At 40.4% G+C, this 16019-nt stretch overlaps 1 protein-coding gene across 3 annotated transcripts in view; it reads right to left on the bottom strand.

Moving 5' to 3' along the window:
• Nucleotides 1-16019, bottom strand: part of phkb (phosphorylase kinase, beta) — a 149389-nt gene that overhangs the window by 74751 nt on the left and 58619 nt on the right. For all 3 annotated transcript variants that reach the window (XM_033632936.2, XM_033632931.2, XM_033632923.2), the window contains 5 exons: nucleotides 15601-15798; nucleotides 7399-7456; nucleotides 5556-5633; nucleotides 2084-2242; nucleotides 1613-1707 (listed from right to left, as the gene is read on the bottom strand). In XM_033632936.2, the coding sequence (XP_033488827.1) occupies nucleotides 1613-1707; nucleotides 2084-2242; nucleotides 5556-5633; nucleotides 7399-7456; nucleotides 15601-15798 (588 nt within the window). The remainder of the gene's footprint in view (nucleotides 1-1612; nucleotides 1708-2083; nucleotides 2243-5555; nucleotides 5634-7398; nucleotides 7457-15600; nucleotides 15799-16019) is intronic.

Below are 16019 nucleotides of genomic sequence, written 5' to 3'. Positions count from 1 at the left end.
GATTCAAATCTCTGACTTTCAAGTTCCCACCTTGAAAAAGATTTTTGCAACAGCAGTTCTGAATAGGGGTGGGGGAAATTTCCGATTCTTAGATGCATCGCGATTCGGACGTGGACGAATCTGAATCGATTCACAAACGTCCAAATTTCGATTATTTAAATCTGTTAATTAGAGTAATACAGAAGGTTCTAAATAATGCGGAACTAAGAAGCGCGGTACGCGTCATCTCCGGGACACTTTGGGATGCGCACCTGGAGCAGACTCACCGACACATGCACAGAGGAAAACAAACATGGCTGACCGCCACCCACCTCGCCGTGAGGTCCGAACAGTTCCTTCTAATTTAACAGCTCCTTCTACAACGTTGATGGCGGAAGCGAACTGGACAAGAGCCACGTTATATGTAAGCTGTGTCGTGCTAAAATAAAATACTTTGGCAACACAACAAGCATGAGAAGCCATGTAACTCGATTCCACCTGACGGAGGAGTCAGGGAGACGGCAGGCTGTTGTTGCTGCGGCAACTAGTGGCGCTACCGACCAGAGAACAATCGAGGAAGCAATTAGAAAGCTGCCACCTTCATTGGAAAAGGCGAAGCGAATTACGAAGGCCATCGCGGCATTTATTGCCAAGGATTTGCGTCCTTCTTCCATCGTGGAAAATCAGGGATTTCGAGGACTGCTGCATACACTGGAGCCCAGATACACCATCCCATCCTGACGCTATTTCACCGACACTCTACAACCAAACCAAAACAGAAGTCATGGCCTCACTGTTGAAGGCAGGTAGGATCACAGTTACATGTGATGCGTGGACATCTGTCGCCACCAAATCATTTGTTACTCTAACTGCGCATTTTATCTTGTGATTTAAGATACCTGTTGTTACCTTTGGTTCCATACAATGAAGTTGTAACTTTCCAGTTTGCACGCATTTCCATTTATATGTTTAATAAAATATAATGGAAATGAATTCAACTGTTTCTTATTACAAATGCACTGTTTTTAAAAATTGCAAGTGTTGAATGCTTATTCAGTGAGACAAAAAAAAATGTGTGTTGTGAAAAAGTGCATCAATATACATAAATTAAAGATGCATCAATAATCGTTTTATAATCGAATCGTAGCCCCTGAATCGTAATCGTTATCGAATCGTGAGGTGCCCAAAGATTCCCACCCCTAGTTCTGAATATGAAAAAAAAATAACTGAAATTTCTTTTAATGGGTGTGAAGCATTCAAAAACTCAAATTTCAATCAGACAGGATTTAAAACTCCTTGCTCAGGCTCGTGAATATCCATTGCTATTGTGAATGTACAACTTAAATATTATTGTCCCTTATCTATACTTCTATGTTGTTCCTCCTGGATAGACCATATGAATTACAACAAAGAGCATGTTTTAATAGTGCGGATACAGCTATTAATTTAAGTGCTTAAATGCCCTCATAAGTCATATCAACAAGGACAAGTACAGCTGAGTAGGGGGCACCTGAATCCAAAGCTGACTTGTGTATATGAGCATTCAAGGTGATAAGTTGTGAAATAAGTGTTCAGTAAGAGACCAGATGAGAGCCAAGTGATGATATGCAATCACAGTTGCATTAGAGCTTACCTGATTGGAGTATCGCATGCTGACATTGCGCTGGTCCTGGTGGGGCACGTAGCGATGGATGGGATCAATATCTTTAGGGCTGATCAGCTCATCCACTGAATTATGAGCATACACAGAGAGAGAGAGAGAAAGACAGATACATTAACATGCATACAAAAAACACTCCCACACAGGCAAGAAGACAAATGTAAAAAAAAAAAAAAAATCAATTTCCCACCGTTTGCACAAATACAGAAATGCACACACACACAATGGATGAGTCAAACTGCATCCTCTGATTCATGTCAGTGAAGAATTAAGCATTATTTACAATCATTAGGTAATCATGAATAATAAAAAACAAAGGGAGTTTTTTTTGTCATACTACATACACAGTTTTGCATTATTAATGAAGTTGACATTAAAATGAAGAGAATGAATGTGTGGGTTCAGAGCGTCATACCAAGCACACACAAACACACAGAGGCATACCCAGCAGCTTGGCGATGTTGTAAAGGGCTTGACCACACAGGAAGAACATCCCATCACGGCCAGAGTTGCTAGGGAAACGCTTCTGGCTTCCATGTTTGAGCTGCTCCCCCTCTACAAAGTCAGCTGGTACGTAGTAGTATTTGGGGACCACAGCATGGCCTGGTATGAGAGAAGGGCAGTGAGAGGACTGTGTGTGTATGTGCATGTAGACAGTACCTTCTGTGGACACGTGTTATATATGTGCTTGAGGGAGATCAATCTGCACTTCACTCCTGTAGTTATAGAAAACATACTTAAGTAACACTCTGGTGGAGATGCACACAACACAGTATGTAGCAATAATTTTGCACAGTGGTACAAAGAACGTGTTTTTAGACCAATTTTGTACTTAAGAGGAACATCTTTATGTTCAGTATGTACTGTACACACACACACACAAGTCAACCATTAAAATGGGCTCTTCTCAGTCGCTGCATTTATGGCCCCAATCTGTTCATGCTTTACAAAAATTACCTCTGACATTTTTCATTGAAAGCTTCAAAACGCTATTAAAAGCAACACAGATACTTATTATTACTAACCTGCATATTTTTAAAAAGAAAAAAAAGAGTTTGTTCAGAAAAAAAAAGAGTTCGCACAGAAGTACAAGAAGGAACAGTACATTTTTGTACTAAAAGTGCATTTTCACAGATCTACTATAACAGGAACATAATGGGCGCCAGCTGCTAAACCACCATAGTGGAACAAAGTAGCTCCTAATTGCTGAGGGTAAAAATTGTGCCAATTCAGTCTGAATTTAAAGATACGGTCATTTAAGTCAGTGAAAGCAGCACACTTATTAGTGCGCCTAGGTAGTGCAGTGGAAAAAAGTGTTCACCCACCAGTGCAGAGACATGAGTTCAACATTCTGGCTGAGGCGACTGGGAGTGTTTATGGGTGGGAAGCTGGTGAGGAATCATGCCCTTGTCACAACACTAACCACTCTTAGTGTTTGGTCTGTGCACACTGTCTCCTTTACTAAGTAAAACTAGCAGCAATACGGACTGCAGTGAGGGGGCAACTGGCCATTGCCTGTGAAACAAACAGATTAAACAAGAGCACAACTACGGCCATGTTTATACCTTGCCTTAACATGTGTCCTGGGTGATCAGATCACAAGTAAACAGTGCTAAATAAATGTGCAAATGACCACCAAGACACATTGTGAACCAATCACTCAAACCACTTGCTGAGGTGGTCTGGGAAGCATTTGACCACATATCTTTGCAGTGTAAACACCAACACTTCCCATAGAATGTAAAAATAATGAACGTAGCTACTGTGACATCACCCATTTGTTTGTGGACTGCCATTTTGAAGCCTCAAGTTTGGCATTATGGTCTTCACCATCTTTGCTTTTTAGGAGCAAGAAGTGACCATATTTGGGCAAGAGGCTGGTGCTGTGAAGGAGCGAGGGGTGGATCTGACTAAGAAGCCGAGGACACTATCAGCAGACGGCCTGTGACTCAAAGCGGGCCGACCTTGATTATGCATAACTTTAAGCCCAATAAAATGAAAACTGGTGAATCATATAAATTCTTTACTTCTGTACAGTCATCATGAAGGGGGAAATGAGCTATAAAGACCCAAACCGTTTTTAGTACCAGGCTGTATTTCTGCTGTAAAGTCGGGCCTTTTAACATGGGGGTTTATGGGGACTGACTGGTTTCTGGAGACAGCCTAAAGTGGTCATTAGAGGAACTGCAGTTTTTGGCACTTTCATGTTGGCTTTATTTTTTCAGTCCCAGATGTTGCCACTTAATTCGTCCTGAAGTGTCTCCAACAAGGACTATGTCATCAGTGCAGGCCATGGTGGTTGTCTTGGTGCAAGCAATATTGCCCCTTTTACAACAACTTGGACGAAGTACTGCATGACTGTCAGTAATTTTGTCCTATGGAAGAAGGCTGTGCCAACACCAGCACTTACTGTATGTAACTATTGAGCATGCGAGGAAGCAAAGAGTATGGATGTTATAACTGTGTCAGGGGCTCTTTGACCTTCAAGAGTAAGTGACGTAGGCAGCAATGAAATCTGAACATGGTTAGCTGGAGACACATGATAGACACAGGTGTCAATGGCAATGTGTCTGTTGCTTTCGGATCACCGAAACCAATGTTAATACCAGGTGCCAACAGGCTCTAAGAGTCTACAGCTACTTAATTGGCACTTAACACACAGTACCCCGTGGCTGATGGAAATGCCATCAGTTTTGCAAGTGTTTTGTTAGAAAACCAAGTATCAGACACACTGAAATCTGGATTTGATGGTGGCACCAGAGGAAAAGTGAAGGCATCACCAAAGATATTACAATTCACCCCTACAGTTGTTAATATATTTCACTCAAAGCTAAAGGGGAAAAACAAAATGAAATTGCTCACCCTTTAACACAGAGATTGGCTGATATGAGTGTGATGTAAGGATGAGTAATGAAGTGAAATCAAATGATAATTCAGTCTATCAGGCTACATTTTGGTCACGTCACATGTACAGTTATACCTGTGAAGGTTCAAATAATAGGGATACAAAAAAAGACCTATTTGCCTGTATGTGAAACAGCTGCAATCGGTGTGCCCCAAAACAAAAAATTCTCCTCTACATTTTCTTGAAAGTTTGTTTCAATATGAAACAAACCCTCTCCAAAGACAAAACACTGACTCAAAGGATGGCACAACGGTAGTAAATATTGCCCATTCACCACAGTACAGCAGCATGTCTCCCAGAGCTGCATCCTGCATGTGTGTGCATCATCAAAACAATGGGAGACCGTGACTCCCGGGAGGTCTGGTTAACCTGCAGCAGAACACACAATAGCAGCTTCTGACAACAGCAAATACATCTGTGGATTAAGACTTTTCATGGGCATTAATGGTGAACGAAAAAAAAAGTACACTTGAGTTATCCTTTAAAATCCAGCCAATTAACTTCAGGAGTTTTGTTAATCCATACATAACCAGTACAAAGGCACTGTGGAGACATGTGGAGCAAGCCAGCTCTGTCCCACATCATTATCCTTTCTACACTCCAATTATTCCTGTTCTATTATGATCGGACCAATAGGAACTCAAAGCTCTTGACATCCCTATCATTTGACTGTCTCCCCTCACAGCAATGGGTGCAGGTGAATATAGAAGCCCGGCTTGCTACTCATGAAGAAAGGCTGAGTTCACTTGAATGTAACGCCCCTGTGAGCCTTAGTCGCAGCATGTGGTGCATGAATATGGATGACGTGATTTAACAAGAGAAAGTTTTTCATAGCTAGAGGGAGAGAGAACAGAGGCAGCAGCTCCAATACCAACCATACTAATGTACCAAATCAGATAAATTTACACATGCGTGTGAGTGTGATTGCGCATTTGTAATTTTCCTCCATCCACTGGTCACTGCATTTGTGTGTGTGTGTGTGTGTGTGTGTGTATTCACATGATTGCTCACCCTCATAAGACTGGAAGATAATGGGTTCAAGGAGGTCCTGGTATTCTTTGACCTGAGCTTTATTTCCTCTGAACACCCCTGCAACACAAACACGCAGACACAAATACACACACATGCACGCACACACACGTTAATGATACTTATTCAAACTTTTGGATGAAACTTTTTGCAACACACACAACATCAGTTGCCTATTTAAACAGCAGACACAGAGCAGGATTAGCATTCCCATGGAAGCATGTTTATGGCCACCTGATGAATGTAAGTCCAATATTTCTCTCCACCAACTCCTGAGGGAAATATCTGGGGCTTTAGCTGCTAAATGATCCAATATGTTCACCAGTTATTTCCTACCTTCGTCTGTCTGCTGTTTGGTGCTGTGCAGGTAGTGTGCAGTGGATTTATCAGAGCTTTTTTTGGTGTAAAAAGCTGCATGTTGTGGCTGGAAACCCTGCCCACGAGAGCTGAATGAGTGGACAAAAAGCTGCACGTTTGGGCGATTACACCACAACAATGAGGCTAAAATGCTCAGTAAAGCTGAGGGGAACTGGAGAGTCGGGTGGGAATTATCTGTGGATTATTGCAGCTTTACAGGAGTACTTCACCCCCAACGTGACCATTTGTATATCAATTACTCACCTCGTGATACGCTGAATTTGTGGAGAAAATTTGGAGAGCAAAGAATCAAAAGTCATAGGCGACCATGTTTAACAACAAAAAAACTATACCAAAACATCTGTTTACAAGCTTTTACAGAATTCATGCAGTATAATCCAAGCCTCTGTCGTATGGTCAGTGCTTCCTAAACAGACAACTCTTTCCGACAGAGAACTGATCGGCAAGTAAAACTTATCTATGCTTTCTTTGAAGCCAGACTCCACTGGGAAAAAACTGTTATTTTAACTCACTTATCAAAGGAGCTGCTGGTCTAACAGGAACAGTGATCAGTAGTTTGTTTGTGTTATTGTGTGACTTTTGGTGAATCTGAACTAACCCTTTAAAAGACTAGTCACACAATGACACAAACAAACTAACTAAGTGAGGTAATGGTAGAGCAGCAGCTCAAGTGTTCAGCGAGGTAAAATTACTGTTTTTGTTAATGGAGTCTGGCTTTAGAGAGAGCAAAGATAAGTTTCACTTTTAATTGAGCTCCCCGTTGGATTACCCTGCATGAACTGCGTGAGAAGTTGCACATTGATGTTTTGATATAATTTTGGTGTTGTTAAATGCGGTGCCCTTTACTTCAATTAACTAAAGTTTTCTCCATTTCGGAATCTTTGTTTCCTGGAGGCATGTAAGAAAAGTTTTCTTCACACATTCAGTGTAATACAGGGTGAGTAACTGATATACAAATGGGCATTTGGGGGCTGAAGTATTCCTTTAATGCCTTTGCGTGCTTTATAAATGAATGTATAAACTGAACTGATCTTTTAACCATTAGTTTTAGCTGTTTGAAACAGTTTGAAAAACAATTCATGGATTTTTGAGATGGTCCCATAAAGACTGAGACATCTGAGATGGGACAACAGGCCATAAATCAGATTGTTTGTTTGTCCTACAAATGTCAGTGGGGTATAAAGCAGCATGAGGTGGATTAAATGATGCTTGAATTCACATTATGTGGAGAAACTACAGTATACTCCTTATTTTATGCCTGACCATTCCCTAAGGTTCACACACAAATTTCACACATCACATATTTTTGAAAAGTGTTTCTAAGTCCTCTAAAACCTGACAAACACCAAAATGTAATTTCCTGTCAAATGCTTCAAGTCTGTCTTCTATCTTCCCAGTGACCCACTTGAGGCATCATAACAGCAGCTATGGGTAGAACAAGGCTTACCATCAATCATCATGTAGATGAAAAATATGGGAAACTCGCACTCGATTCCATCAAAAAGCTGGAGAGAGACAGAGAGAGGAGGAATTATTGCTTTTCCATTTCAGAAAGGGGAGAGAGGCGCAGGGACTTTAAAGCAGCGGATGGCTGAACTTTAGTAGCGCTGAATATGGAACAGCACGGCACAGGGAAGGTATATAGAAGACGTGACATTGTGAATGAAAACTGACAGAACACAGAGGAATAATAATGCTCCCTTGCAAGGTCACTTTCTTTAATTCAAAGTTGTGCTGTTTGTTTTGAGGAGGACATTTCAAGGTCTGAGATGTCAGAAAGTTTACCACAAGGAGACAAATATGAAGTGAGTGAAATACGAGTGAGCTAAAAGTTAGATCAGTGGACTTTTCAACAGTTTGGCTTTGGGCCCACACTTCCACCACTTCAATTAAAAATTCTGTTGTTGCGAGACTTGAAAGTAGAAGATATGTAAACCATTTAATTGAATGTACACAAATCAAACACCTGGGTTATTCCAAATGAACCAAGAGCTGTAGGCGTGAAGTCACATGGACTGACTCATTCATCAGACAGTTTCACTGATGTCAGCCTGCATCATTAGCGACACCACATGGACCCGTGTGGGGAAATCAAATTCTGGTGACTGACAGCAGTTCATGCTACTGCGTCTGATCTGTTTATCATCTCTAGTGTCACAAAGAGCTAACCAAGGAAGAACTGGTTATAGGTATATCATAAATGCTAACACACAGGTGAAAACAGGAGAAAATTATTCTGAACTGTGAAATCAACACATTCTCACTCTCAACTCCTCACATACTGCCGCTCGATAAGCGGACTTCAAATCTACATATTACGTGCTAGGTATCCTGGGTGCATCTGGTGTTGATGTTCTGGGACCCCGTGCTAATTTACGCCTGTTGCATGCAGTGTGTCTTTTCACAATACACTTCTGTTCTCACAGGAAATGTACAGTTTCTGCTCATTACATGCAAACAGTCTTTTTTAAAAACTTGTAAAGCACAGTGTATTCACATTTATTTCATTCTGCAACAAATGCATGTGGTTAGGTTTGAAAAAAACATCATGGTTTGGCTCTACATTCGTACTGCTGGGTGAAAGTCCGGTGTTGTTGGACCTATCCACCACCCCTTCCGTCTGCCCTGTAGAGACTTTCCTGCTCCTTAAATTACATTGTTGTCTGGTGGCATATCAAACTGACACTCTCTGGTGGCTTTACTGACTGATGCTGTCAAACGGTGTATCATATTGCAGCAAAAGGATGTCTATTTTTCGTCAGTGTCTGATGCGATAATCAGTGACCAAGCTGCAGTATATGACAACTTCCAAATTAGAACAGGTTGGTAAAATTTATGGGAGTAGTTGCTATGTGATTGCTAGGTTTCACTAGGTTTTTATAAATAAGGAATGGCTTATATACAGACAGTAGGACACAAGTTAGATTTTATGACGGTTAAGAGTCTATTAATGCAAATCTTCCGTTAATCATTGTAACATACACACATTAGCATTTTCCCTGATGCATTAGAAAGTGCAAGAGGTTAAAGAAGGGGTGTGCTGTGCTTATGTCCCACTGCATGTATTTTGGCAACATAGCAAACACAAAGCAACTCAAAGTAATAGTCATTTCTTCTTAGTTCTTGGTGAGCTCTTTGTGGCACGAGGTTCAGATAAGTAAATGCATATGAAAAGAGCAGTGCTTCAGCGAGTGATCTGTCAGTATATACAAGTCTGTGGTACTCCAGTGGGGGTGTTGAACAATATTCTTCCAAAAGCTTACCCAATCAGGATGTCTTCAGCCCATTCAATGGCAGTTACCTGTTTTTTAGGTTTCACTTTCTTTAGATTTAGGCACCAAAACGAAGTGGGGACTTGAACTCTCATCTCCTGGGTGACTGTTCTATGTTTGACCCACCTGCTCTATATGCAGAATTTCCCACAGATGTGAAAAAAGTACCCATGAAAGTCCTTTCTGGCATAAAGTTGCCTTTTTAACCCATATCTGTAATGCTCATCTCTGCTGATTAGAACCATTTAATGGCCTGATACTGCCAAATTGGCTGAAAAGATATTCCCTGTAAATGCTGCAAAATCTCCAATGGGCACTTGGTTGGATTGGTGACTGTGACGACCAAAGCATATGATTTACATCATTTTCATTCTCATCAAACTAATCACTGACCCTTATATAGAAGCATGCGCATCTGCTATGTTTCTCCACTGATTTTAGTTTCAGGTTTTTGATTTAATTAAACCTCTCCCACATAAACACTTTTCAAGCTATGATTGACTGACTGATCAATATGAATGAGTAACTGATGAGTATATGCCTGACTGTGTGACTGTCTGCTTGTTTTCAGTCGACAGAACTCAGAGAAATAAAAGCCAGCATGTGGCAGCATCTGGAGTGAATTTTCTGGAACAAACACTTGAATTGACATGAACACCATCATTTGTTGGATTATTCTCTGAATCTTACTCAGCCAGAAATCCTATTATACATCACACATCACATGTGTTTCGTGTCACACGTATACACAAACACACAAACCTTCATTTGGTTACAAGTCACATGTAGAGGGGACAGTCAAGTGAATCACAGTCTTATTAATTCCAGTAATTCAATCCCATCGTATTTGTGCTTGACTAAAGAGGATCAGCATGAACACACAGTAGGAATGTTAGCAGCTTCATATTTGCAGAATAACTCTTTTCTTAGTCACCACATTTGTATAAACACAACAAATCATCAAGGTCAACTTCAAAAAGAGATCAAACAAGCTGCAGATTTTAATCAGCCTCTCTGCAATTCATCATTACAAAAGGTCTGTCTGTCTGTCTGTCTGTCTGTCTGTCTGCATGCCTGTGTGCCCATCTAACTATAAATGCCCATATTCCTCACAATCTTTGTCCCTCATCTTCTTAAATAATCTCCACACTGATGGAAGATAAAAGAGATTACATCCTAATGCAATGACAAATGACTGGTAGAGCTGGCAAACACAAATATATGTGGGAGCTGCATTCACCATCACCAAGCAGATACTACAGCCTGTGTGCTTTAAAATGTGCTCCTTTAAATGGTTTATGTCTGCACTCGGTGATTAGTACGGTGGCCCTGAGGGTCAAAACACTACAACATTTCAACAAATACAAAAGCATTTTACAACATTTTGTGAAATGTTGTTTTGTTTTCTGAAATGTTGTGTTTTCCAAAATGTTGTTTTGTTTTGACCCTTCAGGGCCACTGTAAATTAGGTATACATGGCGTAAAACTGTGTGTTTCCGCAGAGATGATACACTAAGACACCCTACACAGGCAAAACACATTTATTTTTGGTAAAACTTCAGTTACAACCTGTTCCTGACTTTCTAACACCTGTTTTACTGTATAAAAATAAATAAAATGTTATAAAAATGTGTAATTTATGTAAAAAAAAAGAGTTGATGTGGTCAAGCTACCTTTAAATCACATATCAAGATGTATTAAATTAATGTACCATATTGATTTTGTTTTAAATATTAATAGCACTTCGGCAGATAGAAATGCTTGATTCCTTTAAGTTATAGACTAAATAAAAAGTTAATTTTCTTAAGTAAAATGGATAAGAAGGCTGAGAGAACACATTTTGTTGGCTCTGTAAAGATCATCCAAAGGCAGAGTGCAGTATCTGCATATTTTAAGTACTGTGTGTGTCCAGTGGCAATGATTTTTTTTTGGAGTAAAATAATTTGCCTAAAAAGGCATTCAACAGTTTTACAGTTTGCCTCAACTTCACTGCTGCTCCAATTACTGCCTTAGTAGGGCAGAACAGATAGCTATCAGGGGGTGAGAGGGGGATGAGAAGGAGAAAAATGAGAAGATACAAAGGTGCGTAAAGAGATACAGAAGCAGAGGAGTGTTTATTTAGAGGGAGGAGGGAGTGAGAAAGGCAGAGCTAAGTCAGTCACCCAGTGAGGCCTGTGCTTTTTGGCCCGTTGAGGCTGTAAACAGGCAGGGATCCCTGGTGTTTTGTGCTTGAGCAGCTCGACTGATTGGTAAAACTGTCTATCACACAGGCTGCTGCTCTCTGTCAATGGTAAACAGACAGAGAGCACAGACGTCTGCCCTGCTGTGAATTCTCTCTTAAACAACCAACAACAACTTCACTCCGTGTCTTCTGCGGGGAGACCTGGTCTACCTGTGACTTCTTCTTCACCAGACAGAGCTCATACTGTGTCAAACACTCGCTCGGCATTTCATTACTCTGTGTACGTGCATCACTCAAAGGAAGTAAGATTGTACTTTTTTTGCTATGTGCTACGTTTGTAATGTTGTTACACCTCTAAAACTGGCATTGGCATTTCTAACGTTTTAAAAAATCTGTTTGTTTCAATATTCATTACTGGAAAATGGTAATCTTGTGTTAATATTTACTGCATTGTTTCGTATTACCACCTGGCACAGTTTCCCCTTATATGACTGGATTACTTGCAGTATTTGCTGATGTAGCAGCAAATATATTACTGTTGGTAGATAGAAGGCAAATAGCAGCAGGAGCGATCAGGAGTTTAAGTTTTGAAACTTAACTGGCATCACCTTCCACAATAAATCTGCCTGCCTGCCGGTAGAACTGAGGGCGGGATGGGGCCTGAAGGAACCGAGGCATTAAATACTGTTTGCTAATTCTTAGCCTTAGAGTTTTTGTACCGTATTAGCTGCAGGATTAAAGAAAGCTAATTTCAAAGCATTCTAAGTGGTTGAGAGTTGGTGCCCCACGAGTGCCCTCTGTGACAGATCAAGCAAGCACTTCCACTGTCTATGCCTTTTTTGGTTCTGTTTTCACCACCAAGGATCCACCTTTCTGCAAATAAAAGAATAGCAAAAAAAAAAGCAATCTAATTTTGTAGAGGGGATACTGTTTCAAACATTTTTTAGGGCCACATAGCAGCTGTGAGAGCTATGGGTCTATGAATCTGTCGAGTCCTGCTGAGGTACATTAAAAAACAGGTCACTTGCCGCCTGCAACAGCCAAACTATATTTTATGATTATAGCTTTTTGAGAAACAAATACATATTTCAAGCAATGTCTTTTGTAAGTAATTATATGGCAGTATTTTCTCTGCCAAGTAAAAATGTCACCTGGTGACTGTATTTCAAAATAACAAAATATAGATGCCAGCAATATTTTGGGCTATCTGGAAACAGCACAACAAGCTGAAAACAAAACACTGACATATCACAAAGTAGATATGGCAAATACAAGCTGCCTATTTTCATATTAAGTGGATATTAGGGCTCAGTATTGGTACTTACTACCTTCAGGTATCAGTCAGAATAACCCAATACCAAGTAGCATCAACACTTCTCCTGTCAAACATACCTGCATTCTTTTTTTTTTATTATTATTATCATTAAGATTTAGAATACCTGCCTTAACCTTCACCATGAAATCCCTTTCTGGCAGAAAGCCCTGAAGGCAAGCTTCTCCAAACAACATTACTGACCCACTACCACAGCAGCTACAACCCATACAGACTGTGGTGTGGTAAAGTCAAGCGTAGTGTATTTGACGCAGCTGGCAGTTCAGTGTGCCCAGATGCCAGAAAAATGTGAAAAGGTAGTGCTATACTTCACGACTGTGGTGCCTGGTGGCATTTTCACAATCGAATGCTTCCATTCTCATGATAGTGATATGGAATGAAGTGGGGAAAAAAGGTGTCAAATTAAGTACTTTTTTGTTATTGGTATCACTTTAAGGGTGCTGGTATTGGTACTAGTATCATAATTTTTTAAACCTTGGGTCTTCAACAGCGAGTCCACAATCCCCAGGGGGTTCTCAGAGTTACTGCAGGGGGGCTGTAAAACCACTGCTTGGTAATTTGAATTAATTTAGGGTTCTTTTTTTTTTTAGAAAAAAATAAAATATGACTGGAAATACACTGATCCAGTGTATTATTTGCAAGTATTGGCCTTTGGGCAACTTAATTTTATATATGCTTCGTCCCACTTTCTGATAAGGGGTCATTGGCCTGAAAAACGCTGAAAACCTCTGTTTTAAACAATACCCAGCCTTAACTGATTCTGAGCAATAAAAGCATTCTCCATCCATTTATTTTCATCCACTTATCTGGGGCCGGGTTGCAGAGGCAGCAGGCTGAGCAAGGCACTCCAGACATCCCTCTCCCCAACAACGCTTTCCAGCTCCTCGTGGGGGATCCCAAGGCGTTCCCAGACCAGATGAGATATATAATCCCTCCAGCATGTTCTGGGTCCACCCCGTGGCCTCTTACCAATTGGACGTGCCCAGAATACCTCTCACAGGAGGTGCCCAGGAGGCATCCTGATCAGATGCCCAAACCACCTCGACTGGCTCCCTCCGGATGTTCAAGCTTCTCCCACTATCTCCAAGGCTGAGCCCAGCCACCCTTCAGAGGGAACTCATTTTGGCTGCTTATATCATTAAATCAGGGATGAAATGAAAAATTATATCTCTGCCAAGTCTTTTTGATAATGTTACATAAAAGTTTTTAAATCAAGATGTAAGCTTTTTTCCACATCTTTTATCAAAGAGCTTTGACCAATTTATATTTTGAATAGGAAAGACAATTCTAGTAATAATTGCTGGTTGTAATAAAGTGGGATTACATTTGGTTTTGTTGGTTGTCAGCTTTCAGTTATTGTGTGATAAGCCAAGCCTCGAACTCAGTGGCCTCTCAGCCTCCTTCATACTGTAGTATTGGACAGGAGGAGGGGTTGATTTATTGGAATATAGTCTAACTTGTCGATGCTCCAGGGCACTTCAGAGCTCATTTGTGACTTAACCTCTATTGGCAACCTTATTTTTTAAAAGTCAAACTTTAAATCTATAAATTTTCTGTACAGACATTAGAAGTTCTGCCATGAGGAAAGTCGCTGCTACTCCTCCATGAATCTGTAGTACAACAATCCAAACCTTTGTGTCAGGCGACCTAAATGACCCATGACATCAAGGAATGAATAACCTATCACTTAGTAGAACTGATGGGACCTCATGGAATGGATGTGAAACATCCTCGAGACCAAACAGAAATTCCAGTTGCCTTCTACTTGCAGATCAACTTTTATACTCTCCATCTGCCTCTTTGAGTTCATTAATTCTGGGAGGTTAGTTCTGTTCTGTGCAATGATTTGTTTAGCATTAACAGTCCTGCCTCTGATTCACTCATTGTACGCTCACTGAGCTGACTCTGAAGTGAGCGCGCTGCCATTTTGCCAGGATCACAGGGGATTCAGAAAAGGACAATGAATGCACTGTCATTCACATACATATATATGCATGAGCACACCCACTGGCAGGGGCTCACTCACACACACAAACACACTAAGATTGGGGGTGAAATACCTGGAGGATTAAAACACTTGAAATGGGAGAGGCTAAGTCACACAGACAGATTTCTGAGTACTATCATACAAGGATAAGACCTACCTTTGCAGGCTTAAACATTTCAAAAACTTTTCAAATGTCACACTCAAGCACTTTCAAGTTGAACTTTTTCAGGTTTTATGCATTGCCAACCACTGGCGCTCTGCCTTTTACTCTGCGTGAACAAGTGGTAGCCTTAAATACCCTCTTGATACATTTTAAAACTTTACATTCTTTAACGCATGCAGCATTTTGTTTTTTAGTCTCCATGAACTAAGGTTCAGCACTTTTCACAGTGACCACAATATTTCAAACAGCTGTCTGTAAAACTTGGAGGTGTAGTTGTAAATTGTTTTTGCTCACACCTTTCTAACAGGTTATTCTCTGTAATGGAAGAAGAGAATGCTTCCTTTCTTCTCTAGTGGGGTTCCCCAGGGATATATCCTGGATCCTTTACAGTTTTATATCTATATGCTATTTTTGAGGCATATTATCCACAGAGTATGTTTTATTTCAACTGCGATGATAATGAAACTCAGCTTTACATTTTGCTAAAACTTGGAAGAATGAGCGATATTTTCTGTACTTTTTCATTAATGTCTGACATAATAAATATAAAATCTCAGTGTGTAAGAACTGCTTTTGTTGAAAGGCTCTCAACAACTCAGGTGTTATTGTGGACACCCACTGTCAAAGAAAAAAAGTTCAAGGAATTCAATGAGCAATGAAGAATAAAAATCAGTTAAATATAACACATATAAACAAAACCACCAGCACCCACCTTCATTTCAGCAGGTTTGTAATAGCGGCGATTCTTGTCTTCGTTAGCGGTGCGGTAGCCATCACGGAGGAAACGTTTGAATCCGTATTTGCCCCGCAGCTTGCGGACAATCTTGTCCAATGTCTGACTGTAGAGGGCGTCATCATCTACTGCAAAAGCAGGATAGCTGATGGTTGGTAGCAAGGCTGCGTCCGTGTTCTGCCAGAGAGAAAAGTTTTAGCTTGGTGTTTTTGAGTTACTTCAAGAGAAACTATTTATAGGACAAATTTACATGACAATAACTAAACTTAAATTGCATTTGCCAGGGTCATAATGAAAAATAACTGAGGAATCAAAATGATATCCTATACTTAGCTATGAGCCATAACAGAGGGTAGCTAATTCCATGTAGCACATAAATCTTCATGCGCTAAATGGTC

Source organism: Epinephelus lanceolatus, chromosome 2 (genome assembly GCF_041903045.1).
Source record: "Epinephelus lanceolatus isolate andai-2023 chromosome 2, ASM4190304v1, whole genome shotgun sequence".
NCBI lineage: Eukaryota > Metazoa > Chordata > Actinopteri > Perciformes > Serranidae > Epinephelus > Epinephelus lanceolatus.
The sequence above is the reverse complement of the archived record's forward strand: the minus strand, read 5'-3'. Positions and strand labels throughout refer to the sequence as shown.